This window comes from Lathyrus oleraceus, chromosome 4 (genome assembly GCF_024323335.1).
Source record: "Lathyrus oleraceus cultivar Zhongwan6 chromosome 4, CAAS_Psat_ZW6_1.0, whole genome shotgun sequence".
In the NCBI taxonomy this organism is placed as follows: Eukaryota; Viridiplantae; Streptophyta; class Magnoliopsida; order Fabales; family Fabaceae; genus Lathyrus; species Lathyrus oleraceus.
In genome coordinates this window covers 111856950-111879289 of record NC_066582.1, presented here as the reverse complement: position 1 = coordinate 111879289, position 22340 = coordinate 111856950, and the positions used below count along the sequence as shown (strand labels likewise).

The 22340-nt window shown below is 37.9% G+C and overlaps 1 protein-coding gene across 1 annotated transcript; it reads left to right on the top strand.

The window, feature by feature from the left end:
- The first annotated feature begins 16832 nt into the window (after nt 1–16832).
- On the top strand, nt 16833–19378 carry LOC127073835 (hypersensitive-induced reaction 1 protein). Its single transcript, XM_051015067.1, has 5 exons — nt 16833–16981; nt 18099–18408; nt 18508–18599; nt 18675–18771; nt 18911–19378. Exons 2-5 carry the CDS (start codon nt 18099–18101, stop codon nt 19267–19269), a joined length of 858 nt encoding a protein of 285 aa, XP_050871024.1. The 5' UTR covers nt 16833–16981; the 3' UTR covers nt 19270–19378.
- The last annotated feature ends 2962 nt before the right edge of the window (nt 19379–22340 follow it).

Below are 22340 nucleotides of genomic sequence, written 5' to 3'. Positions count from 1 at the left end.
GTCCCCATGTACTCAAGATGATTGGGTATGTGGAAAACCTTGAGAGATTGGGTTTTCCCCTCGAAAAGGAACTTGCAACTGATTTGATCTTGCAATCGTTGCCAGATAGTTTCAGTCAATTTGTCCTAAATTTCAATATGATTGATATGGACAAATCTCTTCCTGAACTGCTCGCCATGTTAAGAACTGCCGAGCAGAATCTGAAGTCAAAAGGGAAGTCCATTCTGATGATCGGAAATGGAAAGAGACAGAACAAAAGGCCCACTAAGCAGGGTGATAAAGGGAAAGGCAAGGAAGTTGCCAAACCCAAACCCACCGTTGCTGCTTTAAAGCCTAGTGGAGGCATAGCAAAAGAAGGCACCTGCTTCCATTGCGGTAAGACCGGACACTGGAAGAGGAACTGTCCAAAGTACCTGGAAGATAAGAAGAATGGAGTAGAGACTTCAACTTCAGGTATTTTTGTTATTAATTCATCTACTTCTGCATCATGGGTATTAGATACTGGATGCGGTTCTCACACTTGTACAAATGTGCAGGGGCTGAAAGGGAGTAGAGATTTGGCAAAAGGTGAAGTTGACCTACGAGTTGGCAATGGAGCAAAGGTTGCTACTTTAGCCGTAGGATCTTATGTATTGACTTTACCTAGTGGTTTTATAATTCAGTTAGAGAACTGTTATTATGTACCTGCAATTAGCAGGAATATTATTTCCATTTCTTGTTTGGACAAGTTTGGTTTTTCATTTATAATAAAGAACAATTGTTGCTCAGTTTATTTGAATGATATATTCTATGCTACTGCACAAATGAGCAATGGACTATATGTCCTTGATCTCAAAATGCCTATTAATAACATTAATACTAAAAGGGTGAAACCCAACGAGTTAAAACCAACTAGGTAAGAATATTAAAACTCTTCGATCAGATCGAGGTGGTGAGTATTTAAGCCTAGAGTTTGACCCATCTGAAAGAGTGTGGGATCCTATCCCAACTTACTCCTCCTGGAACACCCCAATGGAATGGTGCATCTGAGAGAAGAAATCGAACCCTGTTAGACATGGTCCGATCCATGATGAGTCACGCCGATCTTCCAAACTCCTTTTGGGGACATTGACAGCAGCTTACACACTTTAACCGTGTTCCATCCAAAAAGGTTAAGAAGACACCATATGAGATATGGAGTGGTAAGAAACCACATATGTCTTACATAAAGATTTGGGGTTGCGAGGTTTATGTGAAACGACAAATTTCAACTAAGCTTGAGCCCAAATCTGACAAATGCTTATTTGTGGGGTATCCTAAATAAACAAGAGGGTATTACTTCTACAATCCTCCTGAGGGAAAAGTGTTTGTCGCTCGAACTGGAGTTTTTCTAGAAAAGGATTTTATTTCCAAAGGAACCAGTGGGAGGAAAGTAGAGCTTGAAGAAATTCAAGAGTCACAAAGCATCGACACACCTATGGAGGAATTGGAGTAGGAAACACAAGCAGTTGTGTAAGAGCAACCTACTCAAGTAGAACAAGACCAGCGTAGGTCAGGCAGGATACGTCACCTACCTTAGATATATGGATATCTGATCAAGGTGATGTATTACTCATGGAATCTTCGTTTTGATGAAACAATAAAACAATATGGATTCATCAAGAACGAAGATGAGCCTTGTATCTACGAGAAGGTTAGTGGGAGCATGATCGTATTCCTGGTATTATATGTAGATGACATATTACTTATTGGAAACGATATCCCTACCCTGCAACAAGCAAAGTCTTGGGTGGGGAAATGCTTATATATGAAGGACCTAGGTGAAGCAGCCTATATATTAGGAATCAAAATCTATAGAGATAGATCATAAAATGCTTGGCCTAAGTCAGAGTACATAGACAAGGTGCTGAGACGCTTTAATATGAATGATTCCAATGGTTATGTGTTTTGCTGAAATGGTGGCGCTGTGAGCTTGAAAAGTTCAAAGCAAGATACAGTTGCTGATTCTACAACCGAGGCCGAGTATATTGCTGCCTCAAATGCAGAAAAGGGAGTTGTTTGGATCAAAAAGGTTCATTAGTGAACTTGGCATAGTCCCTAGCATTGTGGATCCCATTGGTCTCTATTATGATAACAATGGTGCTATCGCACAAGCCAAGGAGCCTAGATCTCACCAACGATCCAAACACATACTTAGGTGTTATCATCTCATTCGAGAGATAATAGATAGAGGAGATGTGAAAATATGTAAAGTACCTACACTTGACAATATAGTTGACCCACTGACAAAGCCTCTTGCGCAGCAGAAGCATGATGGCCATACTAGATCAATGGGCATACGGGGTATGCCTGATTGGCTCTAGTGCTAGTGGGAGATTGTTGGTGTAAGCCCTAGAGGCCAATACATTTTGGTACTTGTATCGAATAATAAAAGGCATTCTCTTTATTATGGTTGATTAATAAAGTCCCTGGAATAGATAGTTCGTTTAATGTATTAAGTGTGACTTAATCATGAGAACACATTAAACATAAGGACACTATTCCTAAAGTATCCGTAGTCGAGCTTTAGTGTGAAGTGGGATAACATTAAAGCATTAAGACTATTATGTTTGTAGACTGATGATCACATCTCATGGATCATGGATAAAGAGTTATCAAGTCTTAAACATAGGTATGAATATTAGGCGTAATATTTATACCGGATTGACCCGCTATGAGAATACTATATAGAAAGTTATGCAAGGTGTCATAAGTTATTCTCATGGTGATAATAGTGTATTCCACTCTTCGACCTGAAACCACTATGGATCCTAGATGTGGAGTCGAGTGCTTTATTGCTGATCCAACGTTATCCGTAACTGGATAACCATAAAGACAGTTGATGGGTACTCCACAAAGCATGCTGAGGGACATGAGTGTCCTAGATGGAATTTGCCCATCCTGCGTAACAGGATAAATGTCTATGGGCCCAATATTGAACTGTACGAGGATGACACGGTCTATACCTTGTGTTCAATATAGACATAAGGGCAAAAGGGTAATTATACACATAAGTATTATCACAGAAGGAATTGTCAGATCACTTGACATTTTCGTGTCTTGGGTAGCAGTGATGTGTTGCTAGATACCGCTCACTGTTTATTATGTTAAATGCGTGATTTAATATAATTGCCAACGTCACGAAAACCTACAGGGTCACACACAAAGGACGGATTGATGAGAGATAGAGTAACTAAGGAATACTGTAAGGTACGGTGCCCTTAAGTGAGTTATAGAGCATCGTAAGGTACGATGTACTTGAGTAGAATACGAAATATGGTAAGGTACCATGAGCTTAAGTGATTTTGGGCATATTATAAGATATGGGCCAAAATACACTTAAGTGGGCTTTTAGCTTGAAGCCCACACAAGTGGTTCTATAAATAGAACCCTTGTGCAGAAGCAAAATTTGCGGTTGCATTATTTTCGTTTTCTATCACTCTCTCTCTCTCTCACTCAAAGCCTTCATTCGTACCAGCTAGCACTGAGATTGAAGGAACCCGTTCGTGTGGACTGAGTAGAGACGTTGTCATCGTTCAACGTTCGTGATCGCTCCGTGGTTCTGCATCAAAGGTTTTGATCGTCACAAGAGATCTGCACCAAAGGTTTCAACCGTCACAAGAGGTAAATATTCTATCACTGATCATGACCATTCGTAAGGATCTCTAAAGGAGAAATTTTAATTTCCGCTGCGTTTTGGACCGCAATTCTCCTTCAGTGCAACCTCAATACCTAAGAAGTATCTGAGTGGACCCAAATCTTTTGTCTGAAAGTTTTTGAAAAGATGAGTTTTGAGTCGCTGAATACCTTCTGTATCGTTTCCAGTGATAACAATGTCATCAACATAAACCACAAGAAAGATGTGTTGTCCGTTGGAAGAGTGAAGGAAGAAAACAGAATGATCTGTTTCACATCTAGTCATACCAAACTGTATCAAGGCAGAGCTGAAGCGATCAAACCAAGCACGTGGAGATTGTTTTAGCCCATAAAGAGATCGATTGAGCCGACAAACAAATCTTGAATTACCAGGAATAGTAAAACCTGGAGGTTGATCCATATACACTTCCTCCTCCAATTCTCCGTGTAAGAATGCATTTTTAATATCCAACTGATGAAGCGACCAATGATTAATAGCAGCCAATGCAAGGAAGAGACGGACTGAACTAATCTTGGCCACTGGAGAAAAGGTGTCACCATAATCAAGGCCAAATATTTGTGTGTATCCCTTGGCTACCAAACGAGCTTTAAAACGATCAATCTGACCATCTGGTCCAATTTTCACTGTATAAACCCATCGACAACCCACTGTAGTTTTGTCTGGAGGTAAAGGAACAATGTCCCAAGTGTTATTTGAATGCAATGCAGTCATTTCTTCCACCATCGCCTGACGCCAATTGGGATCAGTCATAGCTTCACCTGTAGACTTAGGAATAGACACAGAATCCAAAGCAGACACAAAAGAAATATAGGAAGTAGATAGACGGTCATAATTTAAAGCACAAACATATTTAGGATTTGGATTATGAGATCGAATACCTTTTCGTAATGCTATTGGAAGGTCAAGTTCAGGTGACGTAGCTAGAGGAACAATTGGAGTAGGAGATGGTGCTGGTGGATCAATATCATCTCTAACTGCCGATGGACGCGTTGTGCGTCGCTGATACACCTGCAAAGGAGGTTTAATGGGTGTGGGGATGACAGAAGGGATATCTTGATCATCTAAATTACAAATCTCCTGGGAGGACGAAGAGGCAGAGAAAAAAGGAGAACCTTCAAAAAATGTTACATCGGAAGAGACAATGTACCGTTGAAGTTGAGGACAAAAACAACGATATCCCTTTTGTATACGTGAGTAGCCTAGAAAAATACATTTGAGAGATTTAGCAGAAAGTTTGTCTTTACCTGGATTAAGATCATGAACAAAGCATGTGCAACTAAACACACGAAGGGGAATGGGGTAGAGATCGTGTTCCGGATTCAAGATAGAGTATGGAATCTGATCTTGAAGGACCGAGGAAGGCATTTGGTTGATAAGGTGACATGCGGTGAGGAGAGCATCATCCCAAAAACGAGAGGGTACATTGTGGTGAAGAAGAAGAGTCCGTGCAGTTTCAACTAAATGACGATTCTTCCGTTCAGCAACACCGTTCTGTTGTGGTGTATAAGCACATGATGATTGGTGAATAATTCCCTGTAATGTTAAAAAATATTGAACCTGGGATGACATATATTCACGAGCATTATCTGTGCATAAAATGTTAATGGTAGTATTAAACTGGTTTTTAATTTCAGCATAAAACTCTTGGAATATACGGAAAACCTCTGAACGATTTTTCATTAGAAATAACCAAGTGCATCGTGAGTATTCGTCGATGAACGTTACAAAGTAATAGTATCCTAAAGTAGACTTCACACGACTAGGACCCCAAATATCAGAGTGAACTAAAGCAAAAGGTGATGCAACACTTTTATTTACTCGTTGACAATAAGTACTACGAGTATGTTTGTCTAATTGACAGGACTGACACTCAAAAGAAGAAAACTTAGAAAGCCTAGGAACTAAAAGACGCATTTTATTTTGACTAGGGTGACACAAACGTTAATGTGTGAGTTCTTGAGAAGCAATAGAAGCACAGGCCACCGGTGGAGAAAGATGATATAATCCTCCAGCTTCACTCCCTGCTCCAATCGTCCGTCCTGTACGTCGATCCTGGATATGAACAGAATTAGCATTAAAAAGAACTGAACAATTAAGAGTACGAGTAAGCTTGTGAACATATATTAGATTAAAGGTACAACCAGGAATGTAAAGGACAAACTCTAAAGACAAGTTTGGAAGTGGATGTGCCTGACCAAGGCCTTGAACTTTGGCTTTAGAACCATCCGCCACAGTGACAGAAGGCAAAGAATCAAAATAAGACAAATGAGATAAAAGAGATTTATTACCTGTCATATGATCAGATGCATCAGAGTCAATGACCCAAGGACCAAGTGAAGATGTAGAGACAAAAGTTACAGGATTACCCGACTGAGCAGCAGCGGAAGATGATGATTGTTGATGGGCTGCTTTGTATTGGAGGAAATCATTGTCCATGATATTTGATGGCTCGGAACGAAAACCCGAGAGCAGATCTGGAAAAACGGCGACGGCTGGGGGCAGCGGATGCGCGGCTGATTGTCCGGCACGTGAGATTCACGTGCGATGAAGGAGAGACGTGTGCGGACGCGTGCGGACGCGTGCGGACGCGTGCGGCGGCGGAAGGCAGTGAATCAGGCCGATCTATAGGAGACGATTCCGGCGTATAGGAATCTCACCGAAAAGTCGACAAGAGCGGCGGAGACGGCGGCGGCGCTGTGGGTGGCCGAAAAAAAAAAGAGAGAATTTTTATTTTTTATTTTGTGGAAGACAATAGGTCAACCAGCTCTAGATACCATATTGTAATTGTATCTCTGTGTGTCTAATATGATCACACATGGTGTATATTTATATGCAAATAGGGAATATACAATAGGAAATAATATCAATTACAGTTATGACTAATTGAATATCAATCAATACTAATTGATTGATAACATATTCTTAACAATTGATTATATATATTGTTGAAGCATAGTTGCAGTACTGACGTGCATGGCAAGTTAACCATCCAACATTGTATAGATTTTTTTTGTATTTTGATCTTAGATCTCATTAGCTTAGTGTAGCCTTACTGTAGAGGATTGCAACTATGCTTATGTTAGTTAGGTTGTTATAGATTAACCTATCTATATAAGATCACATTATACTTAACTTCACTGTGATGAATTAAATTACTCTCATCTTTTCAATCTCTCTATCAATTTTCATTTATCTTCATTATGATTCAGGCAAACTTCATGATGGTATCGGAGCTCTTTTGAGCTCTGCTGCGCATCACATTCTTAAAAATGGTCTGTGGTGGCACCAATGTCGTCGGCGCTCCGATTGTTGGTGCTCCGATTCAAGATCTGTCGCAGTAACCTGGGAACGTATACTACGTTCGTCCTTCAGATGGACCTTCATCTGTTTCTGTTAAAACCGTTCTAACACATTCAAACTACCATGCATGGACGAGATCCATGCGACGTGCACTTGGTGGAAAGAAGAAATTTGATTTTGTTAATGGATCAATTCAAGTTCCCGAAGAATTTGATCCAAGTTTCGAAGTTTGAATCGTTGATACATGTTAGTCCATGCGTGGATTGTGAATTTTGTTGAAGATTCCATTGCACAAAGCATTGTCTTCCTTGAGAACGCCATTGATGTGTGGAATGAGCTCAATGAGCGCTTCTCACAAGGTGATTTTATTTACATTTCTGAATTACAATGTGAAATCTTTGCTTTGAAACAAGATTCACGATCAGTCTCTGAGTTATTCACACCTTTGAAGGTTCTTTGGTAAGAACTTGAATCATATTTTCCAATGCATGCATGCTCGTGTCCGCGTCGTTGTGTATGCAACACATGCCTGAGTAATGCTAAGCTTCAGCATGAAGTTACACATTCCATTCGTTTCCTCACTAGTTTGAATGACACTTTTGACCTGGTTTGTTCTCAAGTTTTGATGAATCCCTTACCTAACATCAACAAGATTTTCTCCATGGTGTTTCAATATGAACGACAGTTCAAAGCTTCAGTTTCTGATGAATCCAAGATACTCATCGGTGCAGCTGACTACAAGAAGCCTCAAGGAAAGGGGTGTGGTAATTGTTTTTCCTCCTTTGGCAACAAGAAAGTATGTACACATTATGGAAAAACTGGACACACAGTTGACACATGCTACAAGCATCATGGATTTCCTTCTCATTTTGGCAAAAGGTGATGTTATAATCAATCTTTCTTCATTGAATCACATGAAGAAAAGGATGATGTTGGTGACTCATAAGCCACCAAGGTACTGATTCTTACACCTTTACCAAAGATCAATATGATCAACTTATGAATCTATTGCATCCATAAAGTTCTCGACAATTCAGGTGCATCCTCTAGTAAGGTGAATATGACATCACATGCTAATCCTCATGTTACTGTTAGAGATTTGGGTATGATAATCTTGGATAACTTCGAAGAATCGTGTTCGTACACTTTCCGAACAAACTATTTCGACCCTATTCTTGCCTGGGTTCACGAAATCTTTGTGGGGATAATTCTTGAAGAACAATTTGTTTCTGGCAAAGAGAAATGTTCAGGAATGTAGAGAGAAAGTTTGGTTTCGTTATCTTTCTTAAACTGAGGCCAAATGACTCCTTATATAGGAGATCAATAACAGAAACCGAAAAGACGCAACTGTTCAGAAACGGTTACATCGCTTGGGAAAGGGTTCAACTGTTCAAAAGAAAATTTCGAACGGGCCGCTGCCCCGCACCCCGCCAGGGGCTTCTCCCCTTGGAACCCTGTTTCAATTATTCGCATTCAATTATACGTTGGCTCGACGAGCGTGCACTCCGCACTACCCCTAACTCGTTTCCAAGCTTTAACGCATAATTGCATCGACCTGTAGTAAATCACATTACTACTAAAATACATTGATGATACTAAAATCACCAACAAATCCCCCCCATTTTAGTGTAATCCTTGATTTACTCAGTATATATAATAATATATACAAGGGTATAACACACAGGTATAACGATCAAACAAATGCATAAATGAAAATGTCTTGCGATTGAATTTTCATCTTAGTACAAATACACATTCCAAATACTCGAAAATCGGGGTGTCATAGCGATTGAACCCGTCAATCCATTTGAGTGTCTGAAGATATAGTACACATATGTTTCTTACAATACTCTACTATTCATACTTGACACTTTACAAGCCATGTGTCCTTATCCATTAATAAGCATATAGGAAGCCAAGTCCAAGCTTCTTGAAGCGGCAAAACTTCATGCTCACATAGGTGATTCTTTTAATCTTGCACCTGCATTTGCAATTTTCCAAAAGAACCATTAAGAAGATATAATTCAACCTAGACATCACTTGCAGGTCTGAGCACATACCTTGGGAAGATAAACACAATTGCTCCAATCTCTAACTATGATCTTTCCACATTGAATTCTGCTTCTAATGTTGTATTAGAAGGGAATTGGGTATACCATAGCTAATAGATTTAAATGGACTTTAATCCAATCTCAATTACCGACTTCTTCACTAAGTCTCTAGCTAACCCCTTCGTCAAGTCGTCAGCTAAGTTTTGTTGCGACCGAACAAACTCAATAGATATCACCCCATTCATGATTAATTCCCTAATCATACTATGTCTAACACCCAAATGTCTAGACTTTCCATTGTATATTTGACTATAAGCTTTAGCCAATGTGGCAGTACTATCACAACGGATAGAAATTGGTGATATCGGTTTAGGCCATATCGGAATCTCATATACCAAATTCCTTAGCCATTTCGCTTCTTTACCAGCAGCAGCTAATGCTACAAACTCAGATTCCATTGTGGAACCAGTTATACATGTTTGCTTGTTGGAAGCCCATGAGATGGCACCTCCCCCAAGCAAGAACACCCATCCACTTGTAGAGGATGAATCTTCAGCATTATTTATCCAACTAGCATCCGAATAACCCTCTAACACCGAAGGAAATCCCATATATGACAATCCATAATTCATTGTACCCTTCAAGTACTTGAATACCCTAGTTATCGCATGCCAATGATGTCTACTAGGATTACTAGTAAATCTGCTCAACTTTCCAACCGCATAAGCAATATCCGGTCTAGTGCTAATCATAGCATACATCAAAGAGCCTATAGCTTTTGAATATTCGAGTTGATCCACAGGTTTACCTGTATTTGGCATAAGCTTTTCTCCCGGATCCATGGGAGTACTTACTGGAGAACAACTTTCATAATTGAACTTCTTGAGTAATTTCTCAATGTAATGAGATTGTGTAATTACAATCCCCTTATTCTCCCGTTTAATCTTAATACCAAGAATAACGTCCGCTTCTCCCATATCCTTCATAGAGAACTTTGATGACAAGAAATTCTTCGTTTTATCAACTTGATTTTGGTCGGTGCCAAAGATCAACATGTCATCAACATATAAACAAATGAAAACTCCTTTACCGGAAGTATCAAATTTGCTATATACACATTTGTCAGCTTGGTTTAGAATGAAACCATTAGAAAAAACAACCTCATCAAACTTTTAATGCCACTGCTTCGGAGCTTGTTTCAGCCCATACAACGACTTAACTAGCTTACACACTTTATGCTCATTACCAGGCATTACAAATCCTTCAGGTTGCTTCATATACACTTCTTCCTCCAAATCACCATTCAGAAATGCTGTTTTGACATCCATTTGATGAATCACTAGATTATGAATAGCCGCCAAGGCAATCAATAATCTAATAGTAGTGATTCGGGCAACAGGAGCATAGGTATCGAAATAATCAATCCCTTCCTTTTCTCTGAAGCCTTGGATAACTAATCTAGCTTTAAACTTGTCAATTGTACCATCGACTTTCATCTTCTTTTTGAAGATCCATTTGCAACCCAATGGTTTGCAACCTGGTGGTAAATCAGATAACACCCAAGTATTATTTTCCATGATAGAACCAATCTCTTCGTCAATTGCTTCTTTCCAAAAAGCAGAATCTCGAGATTTCACAGCTTCATCATACGTTCTTGGATCCTCCTCTATACTATAGCAATAATAGTATTGAGTGTCAATCTGATCCTTTGATCCCTCAACTAAATATAGTTGAAAATCAGATCCATAAGATCTAGATTTTCTAGCTCTTTTGCTCCTACGGGGTTCAAGTGTCTCACTTGGCACATCATTTGAATGATCATCCCTTAGAGATTCATCTGAATTAGGTATAGAGTCCTTTGGTTTAGGTATAGAAGAGAAACAATTCTCATCAAATATGGCATCTCTCGATTCTATAATCGTGTTAATAGAAATCGAGTCATTAGGTTCTATAACATAAAACCTATAGGCCTTGGAGTGCTCAGCATATCCAACAAAGATGCAAGCTACACCCTTTTCACACAAAGTTTTCCTTTTTGGGTCTGGGAGTCTAACCACGGCCCTACAACCCCAAACACGTAGAAATGTTAAGTTGGGTCGTTTCTTATACCAAAGTTCATATGGGGTAGTCTTGTTCCTTTTATTAGGAACCCTATTTAACAAATAGCAAGCCGTTAACATAGCTTCTCCCCAAAACCCTTCACTCAAACCAGAGTAAGATAACATGGCATTCACCATTTCCTTAAGCACTCTATTTTTCCTTTCAGCCACACCATTTTGTTGAGGTGTATAAGGTGCCGTAGTCTCATGAATGATTCCTACGGATTGGAAAAATACAGGATCATAATATTCACCACCTCTATCTGTACGTAATGTTTTAATCAACACATTCAGTTGCACTTCAACTTCAGTTTTATAAATTTTGAATTTATCTAAGGATTCGTCCTTAGCGTGCAGCAAATAAACATAGCAGAATCTAGATGCATCATCTATGAAAGTGACAAAATATTTTGTATGTCTTAATGATGGAGTAGCATGCAAATCACATAAATCACTATGTATCAACTCAAGAATGACAGATTTCCTTGTTATACTTTTAAAAGGTTGCCTAGTGATCTTTGTTAACATGCAAGTTTTACAATTTTCTACATTTTTATCAAAAACAGGAATTAAATCATCTTTAGACATTTCATGCATTCTTTTATAATGTACGTGTCCTAGACGAGCATGCCATAACGATGAATTGATAACATTCGAAGAGGACATAAATACAGAACCAAAATCATTAGGAACTCCATTCAAATTCATCATAAACATACCATTATTATAATATCCAAATCCTACAAACACACCAGACTTCGATAAAACATATTTATCGGATTCACACACTTGCTTGTATCCAAGCTTATTTAATACAGGACCAGAAATTAAATTCTTACGTAGTTTAGGAACATACAAAACATTAAACAAAGTAATAGTCTTTCCAGAACTGAATTCTAGCACCACGTTTCCTTTGCCTTCAACGGGAGCGAAGTGATCATCTCCCATGTAGAGGACAGAACCATCTTCAACTGGAACAAGAGTCTTGAACCAGAAACGATCCTTGCAAACATGTGTTGTAGCGCCAGAATCAATCCATCACGCGATAGCATCATCCTTGGTTTTCGGATTGGTCCTTAGACCCCTTTCCTGAACCACTTGCATTCGCGTTATCATGCTTTTTTCCGGAACGGAAATCCTTCTTGAAGTGGCCTGTTTTGCCACACTTCCAGCATTCTAGTTTCGGTTTCTTGTTAGCACTGAAACTACCCTTATTGTTCTTGAAAGCACGCTTCTTTCCTTTGTCTTTGTTGTTACCGTTCTTACCACCCTCTTCGACCATATTAACTGAGGGTCCAGCAATTTCTTTGCCTTTTCCTTTGTCATCCTCCTGCGCTCTTAGAGATTCTTCTATGCGCAAGTGACTTCCAAGTTGGATCAAAGACATTTCGTCTTTTCCATGCTTCAGATTGTGTTTGAAATCCTTCCACGAAGGAGGCAACTTGTCTATGATGCTTGAGACAGATATTGTTTCATCCATCTTCAATCCGTGTTGTGTGAACTGTCCAAGGATTCGGAGGAGTTCATTGAATTGTTCCATGACAGACCTCGATTCAACCATTTTGTAATTGTTGAAATCGGTTACCAGGAACTTTTTACTGGATGAGTCCTTTGCCATGTACTTGGATTCGAGACAATCCCACAATTCCTTTGCAGATTCTATGTTTTGATAAATATCAAATAAGGGATCAGACATACCGTTAAGAATGTGCCCTCTGCATATGTAGTCGTCGTTCTCCCATTTTGATTTGTGTCTCAGATTTTCAACCGTGTCTTCCTCCAGAAGTTCTGGAATCGGTGTAGACAGGACGTGCACCACCTTCAACGTTGTCAACATGAAATGCATCTTCTTCTGCCAACGCCTGAAGTCTTGTCCTTGAAACTTGTCCAATTTTTCGAAGTTTGTAGTCATCTCCTTAATGGTGCTTCCTCCAGCCATGATTATCAGAAACTACTTTGTTCGTTTGTTAGAGATTCGGGTATGATAATCTTGGATAACTTCGAAGAATCGTGTTCGTACACTTTCCGAACAAAGTATTTCGACCCTATTCTTGCCTGGGTTCACGAAATCTTTGTGGGGATAATTCTTGAAGAACAATTTGTTTCTGGCAAAGAGAAATGTTCAGGAATGTAGAGAGAAAGTTTGGTTTCGTTATCTTTCTTAAACTGAGGCCAAATGACTCCTTATATAGAAGATCAATAACAGAAACCGAAAAGACGCAACTGTTCAGAAACGGTTACGTCGCTTGGGAAAGGGTTCAACTGTTCAAAAGAAAATTTCGAACGGGGCGCTACCCCGCACCCCGTCAGGGGCTTCGCCCCTTGGAACCCCGTTTCAATTATTCGCATTCAATTATACGTTGGCTCGACGAGCGTGCACTCCGCACTATCCCTAACTCGTTTCCAAGCTTTAACGCATAATTACATCGGCCCGTAGTAAATCACATTACTACTAAAATACATTGATGATACTAAAATCACCAACAGTTACATCGGGTATATCTAGACTCTCTCTATCTTTGAATCATATCAATATTGGATCTTGGATTGTAGAGTCTGGTGCTACTGACCATGAAACTTTTTTATTCTTATCGGTTAATAACGCCTGTCAACATTAGACTACCTAATGGCTAGATGTGTCCCATTTGGATGTTATTTTCCAAACCATCGAGAGCAACACCTTCATCTTAATAAAAAGAGATGCGTCTTTGGCACTTATAGAGTTAAGTATTTCGGGCACTTCATAATCGACGAAGGGATATCCGTCAACCCTTCTAAAAGACAAGCAATCTTGGATCGGCAATAACGCACAACCATTAAACAGTTGCATGGAGTCTTTGTTTTGGCTGGGTATTACCCGCGTTTTGTAAAAAAAATTGGCAAAATTGCTAAGCCTTTGAATGATATGTTGCAGAGGGATAATTTCTTTTAGACTAATGAATCAGTGGCAGTGTTTTAGAAGTTATAGCAGGCCTTAGTCACTGCGCCAGTCTTGGTACTTCCAAATTTTTCCAAAACTTTTGTGGTTGAGACTGAAGTTTCGCGTAGTTGTATAGGGGCAGTGCTTATGCAAGACCGACACCCTGTTGCTTACATTAGCAAGTCCTTAGGGATACGCCGACAAGCTATGTCCATTTATGAACGAGAGTTACTAGCTATTGTGCATGTTATTCCAAAATGGGCTCTGTATCTATCTCATGGCCATTCTATTATCAAAACCAACCAAAAGAGTATTAAGTATCTCTTGGAACATCGCCTACACCCTTCCAGCATGTCTTGATGTCTAAGTTGATGGGGTTTGATTTTGAGATTAAGTATAAGGAAAGTTGTGAAAACAAGGCTGCCGACACCTTATCCCGTGTGCACGATGCGCAACTGCTACCCCTTTTGTTAAGTAATGCTAAAGAAGGGTTATTAGAGGATATCAAAGCTTCATGGAGTGCTGATCCTGTTGCTCACAATCTGATTGCTGAGTTAAAAAAGGATCCACAATCACACCCCAAATTTACTCGGAGTAATCATGAGCTTCGTCTCACTGTAAGCTAGTCATTGGGGTTGCCATTGATCTGAAGCTTACTATTCTGCATTGGTTGCATGACTCCGCAGTGGGAGGACACTCTGGTCAGGATGTTACTGCTGCAAAGGTCAAATCCCTTTTCTTTTGGAAAGGTATGAACAAGGATATACAAGTATATTCACAACCGATGTTTGTCAGCGCTGCAAACCAGATTTAGCTGCTTATACCGACTTAATCCTACCGTTACCTATACCACATTGTATTTGGGAGGACATTAGTTTGGATTTCATGGAAGGATTACCCCAATCTGGAGGTAAACATGTAATTCTGGTGGTGGTGAATCGGCTCAGTAAATATGCACATTTCCTCTCTTTATCCCATCCGTACATGGCCCTGGATGTTGCTAAACTGTTTTTCAATAATGTGTATAAATTGCATGGTATGCCTAGCACGATTATAAGTGATATGGATCCCATCTTTTTGAGTACGGTATGGATATTTTTTCCAGTTGAACGGTGTAGCCTTGAACAAATCAACTGCCCATCATCCTCAAATCGATGGCCAAATGAGGTGGTGAACATATGCTTGGAAACATACCTTCTTTGTATGTGTTGCGAGAAACTGGTTACTTAAATTCAATGGTCACCCTTAGCTGAATGATGTTATAATACAAACTTTCATTCCTCTATTCAGACTATGCCATATGAGGTGGTTTATGGCCAGTCACCTCATATCCAATTGTCTACTTGCCGAGTGAAATAACTAATGTTACATTTGCTCGATCACTTGAAGCCCGTGAATCTGTCATCAAATTTCTTCAGTTTCACCTTCTGCTTGCACAAAATGGAATGGCTCAACAGGAAAATAAGCATTGGATTGACCGCTCCTTTACACTAGGGGATTAAGTCTATTTGAAGTGAGGATAGGTATCTGCTACAAAGGTGTTGGTTAAGTGGAAGTATCTGCCGCTAGACTTAACCACTTAGGAGTTTTACCATGATTTGTTGAAACATTACCCAAAATTTCACCCTTGAAGTCAAGGGTGCTATGGAGGTGTGGGTATTGTCACAGGCGTGTCAGCATTTATTCCTTCTAGAAATTGTAAGCCTTGAAAATGCAGTTGTACTTAAATGTTATTCTATCAATTGAAATGTATAGGATTCAATCAAGAAATTCTTATCTCTATTAATTTGATTTATTCTCTTCATCCCTGAGTGATTCAGCTGACCATTTTACATAGATTAAAAAAAGAATAATTGAAAATGAGAATGATATTTTTACTATAGTACCATTATCATGTATTGGAAATAATAAAAATAATATTAATTAGAAGATAAAACTGGAAAAGATTCATTACAAATTGAAATGAATCATTTATTGTAGGACACTCTTTTATTTAATAAATGAACCATTTTAATTTCCAATGCATTTTTTTCAATCTTAACCTCTAATTATTATTACTTTTATCATTTTCAATATATGATAAAGTTTTTTTTTTAATTTGTGTAAAATAATCAATTAGATCACTCATTATCATATGGATAGAGGAAGTAATTAGAATTCCTACTTGAATCCTAGGATGATTCTAGTATCCTCTCCTTGAATATCCAAATCTAATTGCAATTGCATAAAAAAAAATTCACCACCATTGATAACTAAAGAATAAATTCTTAAAAGACTTTATCCACCGACGACAAAATTTGAAATGTATTTTTATTCCAATCCGCGTTTTTGAGATCAACCAAATCAAATATAAGATTAAAGTGTTTTTAATTAATATAGATTGAGTTTGAATTTAGACTATAACAAATTACAAAATTCTCCTTAAAAAAATATTTAATATTTTTGTATGATCAAGATTGAATTCAAATTTAAAATCTTGGATCGAATGGAATGAGACTGTTACCATCTAATTTAACAGTAGTATAATAGGAGGGCTCTTGGTTCCTCTTCAAATATTTAGATATTTGATTAGATGTGCATAAAAAAAAAGTTTTTCAGTACAACAAAATTTGAAATGTATTTTTGTTGGAATGAGTTATTTGGCGTTATTTGATCAGAGGTTGCATAAAAAACTTTTTCAGCAAAATGAATCTCTTAAAGGACTAGTAGTATTCACAAACAACAAAATTTGAAATGTATTTTTGTTGGAATGAGTTATTATTCCTCAACCAAATCTTTCCTTTTACCCAATGTAATCTCATACTTTCTTGGCAATTGACAATGACTAGGGTTTCTTTTGTTGATCTGCACCTTTTAAACCCTACTATATTCATATTCTCCCAATTCTTAACTTGTTTGGAAGGAACATTCATTCACCAAAACCTAACAACAACAGGTAATTATTCATCAATAATACTTGTCAATGTTCATGATCTCAATTCCACCCAATAATACTTGTCAATGTCAGGTTTTATCAATTTGGCTACTTTTTATAGTAATTTCTTATGCTTATTAGACTATGTCAATGGATTATAGAGTTTAACTATGGTTCATTTGTGACCTGCTTAGCTTATAATTCAAGTTAAGTGTGGAAGAACTATTGCTTTGATTTTCAAATCCTATCTTTAGTTTCACTTTTCATTCTGATTTTCTACTAAATTTCTTGTATCATTCAAATAATTGCTTTTGTGGATCAATTTATAGTTGGGTTGTTTTCAAGGTGATACTACCAACTTGACCTTCACACACATTCACACTGTCAATGATTGCTTGACCGTCCAATCTTGATCACACGGTTCATATCTTAGATCATTTTTCTTTTCTTGTAAAGTTATACTGAGTTTGAGATCTAGACGGCCGGGGATTCAGTAAATGAGTGCATTAGTGACACAGTAATTTTAAGAGATCGCCGATTTTTTAAACATACACTTAGTAGTACTTGCTAGATGGTAGTATAAGACATGTTAATGATTGTATCATGTCAGTAAGTGGTTTCATAGCCAATGGTTTTTGATTTTAGATTGTTCAATAATCTTTTATGGGGTGAATTTTGTTATATGGAAACTGTGAAGATTTTTGGATAATGCCTTTGATTTGCAAGTTTATTTTCTTGCCCATTTAATGGTGGCCTCCAGTTTTTGGACTGTATAAACTCATTAGGATGTTGAGTTATTCTTCATTAATCTTATCAACTAAGTTTTCCTTTTTTGTATGGATAATCCACCAGTCCTTTTATCCACTGTAATCTCATACTTTCTTGACAAACTACACCAATGATTAAGGATTTTTTTCAACCCATATTTTTTGTTCACACACACCTTCTGAACCCACCTATATTAATAATATCTAACAACAGGTAATAATTTATCATCGCTTTACAATAATGCTTTTTCTTTTTTGTTTTTGTAGTTTTTTCTTCAGTGCTAATTCATGATATGAATTTCGGTGAATCATTCTCAATGCAATAGTGCTTATTAGACTTTGTTGTATATATTTCATTTTCTGTAAAGTAGATGGGGAATCTTGTTTGTTGCGTGCAAGTTGACCAATCGAAAGTCGCTATAAAAGAAGGATTCGGAAAGTTTGAGAAGGTGCTTCAACCAGGGTGCCATTGCCTACCATGGTTCCTTGGTAAACAAATTGCTGGTCATGTGTCTCTTCGGCTACAGCAGTTGGATATCAAATGTGAGACCAAGACAAAGGATAATGTCTTTGTCAACGTTGTTGCTTCCATTCAATACCGTGTCTTGGCAGACAGGGCCAATGATGCGTTTTACAAACTTACCAACACTAGAACACAACTTCAAGCTTATGTGTATGATGGTATAAACCAAAACCTTGCTTAGAAGTACATAAACATGCAATAAATAGTTTAAAAACATGTAATTGACCAGCTTTGGTAAAATTCTATTCTCATTGCAGTGATTAGGGCAAGTGTTCCAAAACTCAACTTGGATGATGCTTTTGAGCAGAAAAATGAAATTGCAAAAGCTGTGGAACAAGAACTTGAGAAGGTTTGTTTTCTGTTACAATTAGTATTTATTGATACGGTGAATTGAGAATTGTGTAAATTTGAATCGTCTCTACAGGCTATGTCAGCTTATGGATATGAAATTGTTCAAACACTGATTACTGATATAGAGCCAGATGTGCATGTGAAGCGGGCTATGAATGAAATCAATGCTGGTAAATTTTTTATACCGAGAGCCATTACTTTTGTCCTTTGGTTTGTTTAGCATGTTTATCTACCGAGTGCTATTCCCGGAATATCTTCTTTGTTCATAGATTGCCATATTTTCTTATACTGTTTTCTGTCTTTGATCAGCTGCAAGAATGAGGGTGGCAGCTAATGAGAAGGCAGAGGCAGAGAAGATCTTGCAAATTAAGCGAGCTGAGGGTGAAGCTGAGTCCAAATATCTCTCTGGGATGGGTGTTGCTCGCCAACGCCAAGCCATTGTGGATGGTTTGAGAGACAGTGTGATTGGATTTTCGGTTAATGTACCAGGGACAACTGCAAGAGATGTCATGGATATGGTCCTTGTGACTCAATACTTCGACACCATGAAAGAAATTGGTGCCACCTCCAAGTCTTCTGCTGTGTTCATTCCACATGGACCTGGTGCTGTTCATGACGTAGCTAGCCAAATCCGTGATGGACTTCTCCAGGGTTCTCTTCCTCATTAGTAGCTTCTATTCCTCGAATTTTGTATCTAATTTGTAGTGGAGTATGGTGATTTTTTAATGCTTTTAGTTGTAATGCCTCAGTATGTTGAATCAAGTTCCACTATGATTGAATTCATATGATCATGCGTCCATAGAGAAACCTTCTGTTAATCCCTAAATCGATCCACTATCAATTATAAGTGACACTTTAATTATTTTTAGACGTAAACAAGAGTATAAAAAATGAGTGATGACCATGTTGCATCAACAATTGCAAACATTTCATATTCACTAATTACGGTCAAAGGGAGAAATGTGAAATCACTGTGTCCAATAATCTTGATCATGTTCTAAAAAATAATGGTCACATCACTACATCATTTTGAATGAATCCACAGATATCATGGCACATGTCACAAGAACATGCAAATAAGGACATAACAGTTCCATAAAACTTTTAGCCTTTCACCTCAAATCCAAGCTACAAGTTTAAGGGACCATAAATACCACATTAATTGATACTATACCTCAAATCATGAAAGTTCTATCTTGGGAAATTTTTACATTTTTCAAATTTCAATTTTTTTAGCCTTATTACATATTAAATTTCTAAAGATTTAAGGAGCTCATGTAATGACATGGGCCTAAGCATTCAAATCAAATATATTGTGGAACTCCCACAAAGACAAAGAACATAATAAATCCAAAGTCATATGAACTTAGGTGTTTAACACAGGATGATATAATACGATAATTTTTCTTAAAGGCTTTTTTTAGGACTAATATGTATTTAATATTGCATCTAGAAGTATTGACTTGCTCACATTGTTCAGAGCAATATGAAATATGTTCTATGTCGCACCTCGAAAAATGAGAACACGACTTAGCGAGGCGCAATCGCATGCTCGCAATGATGGACTGAACAAAGTCGCCACCGAACTTTATTTATTCCTAAAAAGGAAAGGGGAAATATCGATAAAACCCAAGAAAGAACGACAATGATTATTGGTTGTCGCAACCAAATTAGGGTTCGGGAGTCGATTACGCAAGGGGAAGGTATTAGCACCCCTCACGTCCGTTGTACTAAACGGGAACCATTAGGTTAGTTGTGTGCATTAATGTTAGTTTGAAATATTAGGCTTTTCAAGTTATTAGGTGGGAGAGAAAGAATAGAAGAGAGAAGAAATGTTTTTGGATTTTTGACGAAGGACTAAACCTAAGTTTTTTATTAGTGGGCCTGACAAGATTTACAAATCCTGCTCCTACGTATCTCAACAGAGAAATCAAGGCTTACGTGGTTCTGGGTAGAAAAATGTTTGTTTGTTGGTCGATTTTAGCGAAAGCTATACTGTATTAATCGACGAAAACATTGTTTTACCCAAAACAGATGAGGAGCGGACGTATACCACACATCGAATGGATTTACAAATCAGCATTTGGAAAAACGTCACTTATCTCGACTCAACAATCGTGGCCGAAACATTGTTTTGCATCACCTTAAGACGATATATCTTTCATTTATTAAAAGTACTTTTTTTAGTCGCACGACGGCGAAGAAAAGAGTTTGATTGGTTGGATGTATTTTGAGTGATGACGAGAACTTGGATGAGCGAGATATCCATCTCGAATCCTAGACTCAGGAGTGTGTGGTATCCACCACATTCCATTTCCATCTTACTGTAAAAAGTATTTAATAAAGATTAAGTGTTTTGAGGTTTGATTGAGAAAGGGTTTGAAGAAACCACATTGACAATTTTAGATGATGGCGAGAGCTAAGATAGGCGATGCATCCACCTCGAATCTTAATCTCAGGAGTGCACGGTATACACCATGTTCCATTCCCATCTTTATTGAAAGAGGTTAAGATCGGACTTAAGTATTTTGGAGTTTGAAAGACGAGTACTTGTGATTTGCAAGCTCTTACAACTTGTGTCTAATACTCGAGACTACATCTGGATATTCCACCCAGGTGATCCTTTTCTTTCAATTTTATTGAGAAATAACGTTTGAATATTTACAAATATTTTGGAGGGAAGACGGATATTTATGGTTTGCAAGCTCTTACAGCTTAAGCCTAATATTCGGGATTATAACTGGATATTCCATCCAGGATAATCTTTTTCTTCAAATTTCTAAGAAAAGACAATTGAATATTGCACTTGGTTTAAGGGAGGTCAATTGATACCTGGTCAAGGTTTAATTCAAATAAATTGAGACAAGATTTAAATTGAAATTGGAATGGTAAAAATGGTTGGGATTTTAAAATAAATTAAAAATGGAAAATGATTTAATTTGTGATCAAAGTGAAATAATGACCTTAATCACTAACCTTGGCAATTAGTAATTAATCATATGAATCAAATAACCTAATTAATTTTTTTTTATAAATTGAAATTGGAATGGTTTAAAAGGTTGGATTTTTAGAATTAAAAAAAGAGAATGATTTGATTGGTGATCAAAGTGAAACAATGACCTTAATCACTAAACTTGGCAATTAGTAATTAATCATATGAATCAAATAACCTAATTAAACCTTTTTTTTAAAAAACACGAAAAGAGGAGGGGGTGTGCAAGGAAAATAAAAAAAACAAAACTTCATGGGCCTAAGGCCCATCCGACCACCTCTATGTCCAAACATCAACGAAAAAAAACTGTGTTCCAAAATAGGGAAGGCTTGATGAGAGAGTATACCTGCTATGGTTCTCACAATTTCATTTCCATTTTTTCCTTTATTTCTCCAGCAACACAACAACTCTCTCAATCCGTAATTTCTCTTTCAGCCGGCGACGGAGATATTGAGAAAACAGGGGTTTTCATGGATGATGGAAGCGAACGGTACGAACAAGACGGTACTTCCAAACAATGATGTACAAGCGATGACCTTTGGTTGTCTCGGTCCGAACAGGAAGGTGCTTCTAATTGGTGACGCATGAATCGTGCGAACAGGGAGGTGCTTCCAAACATTCGATGGAAGCTATAGTGTTACCGGTAATGGCGGATCAATAGGGGCGAAGTTGTGTCAATGATGACGAGTTCAGATCCGGCGACGTCGAGGCGATGTGAAGAGTTTGAAAGGGTGTCGTGGCGTTGAG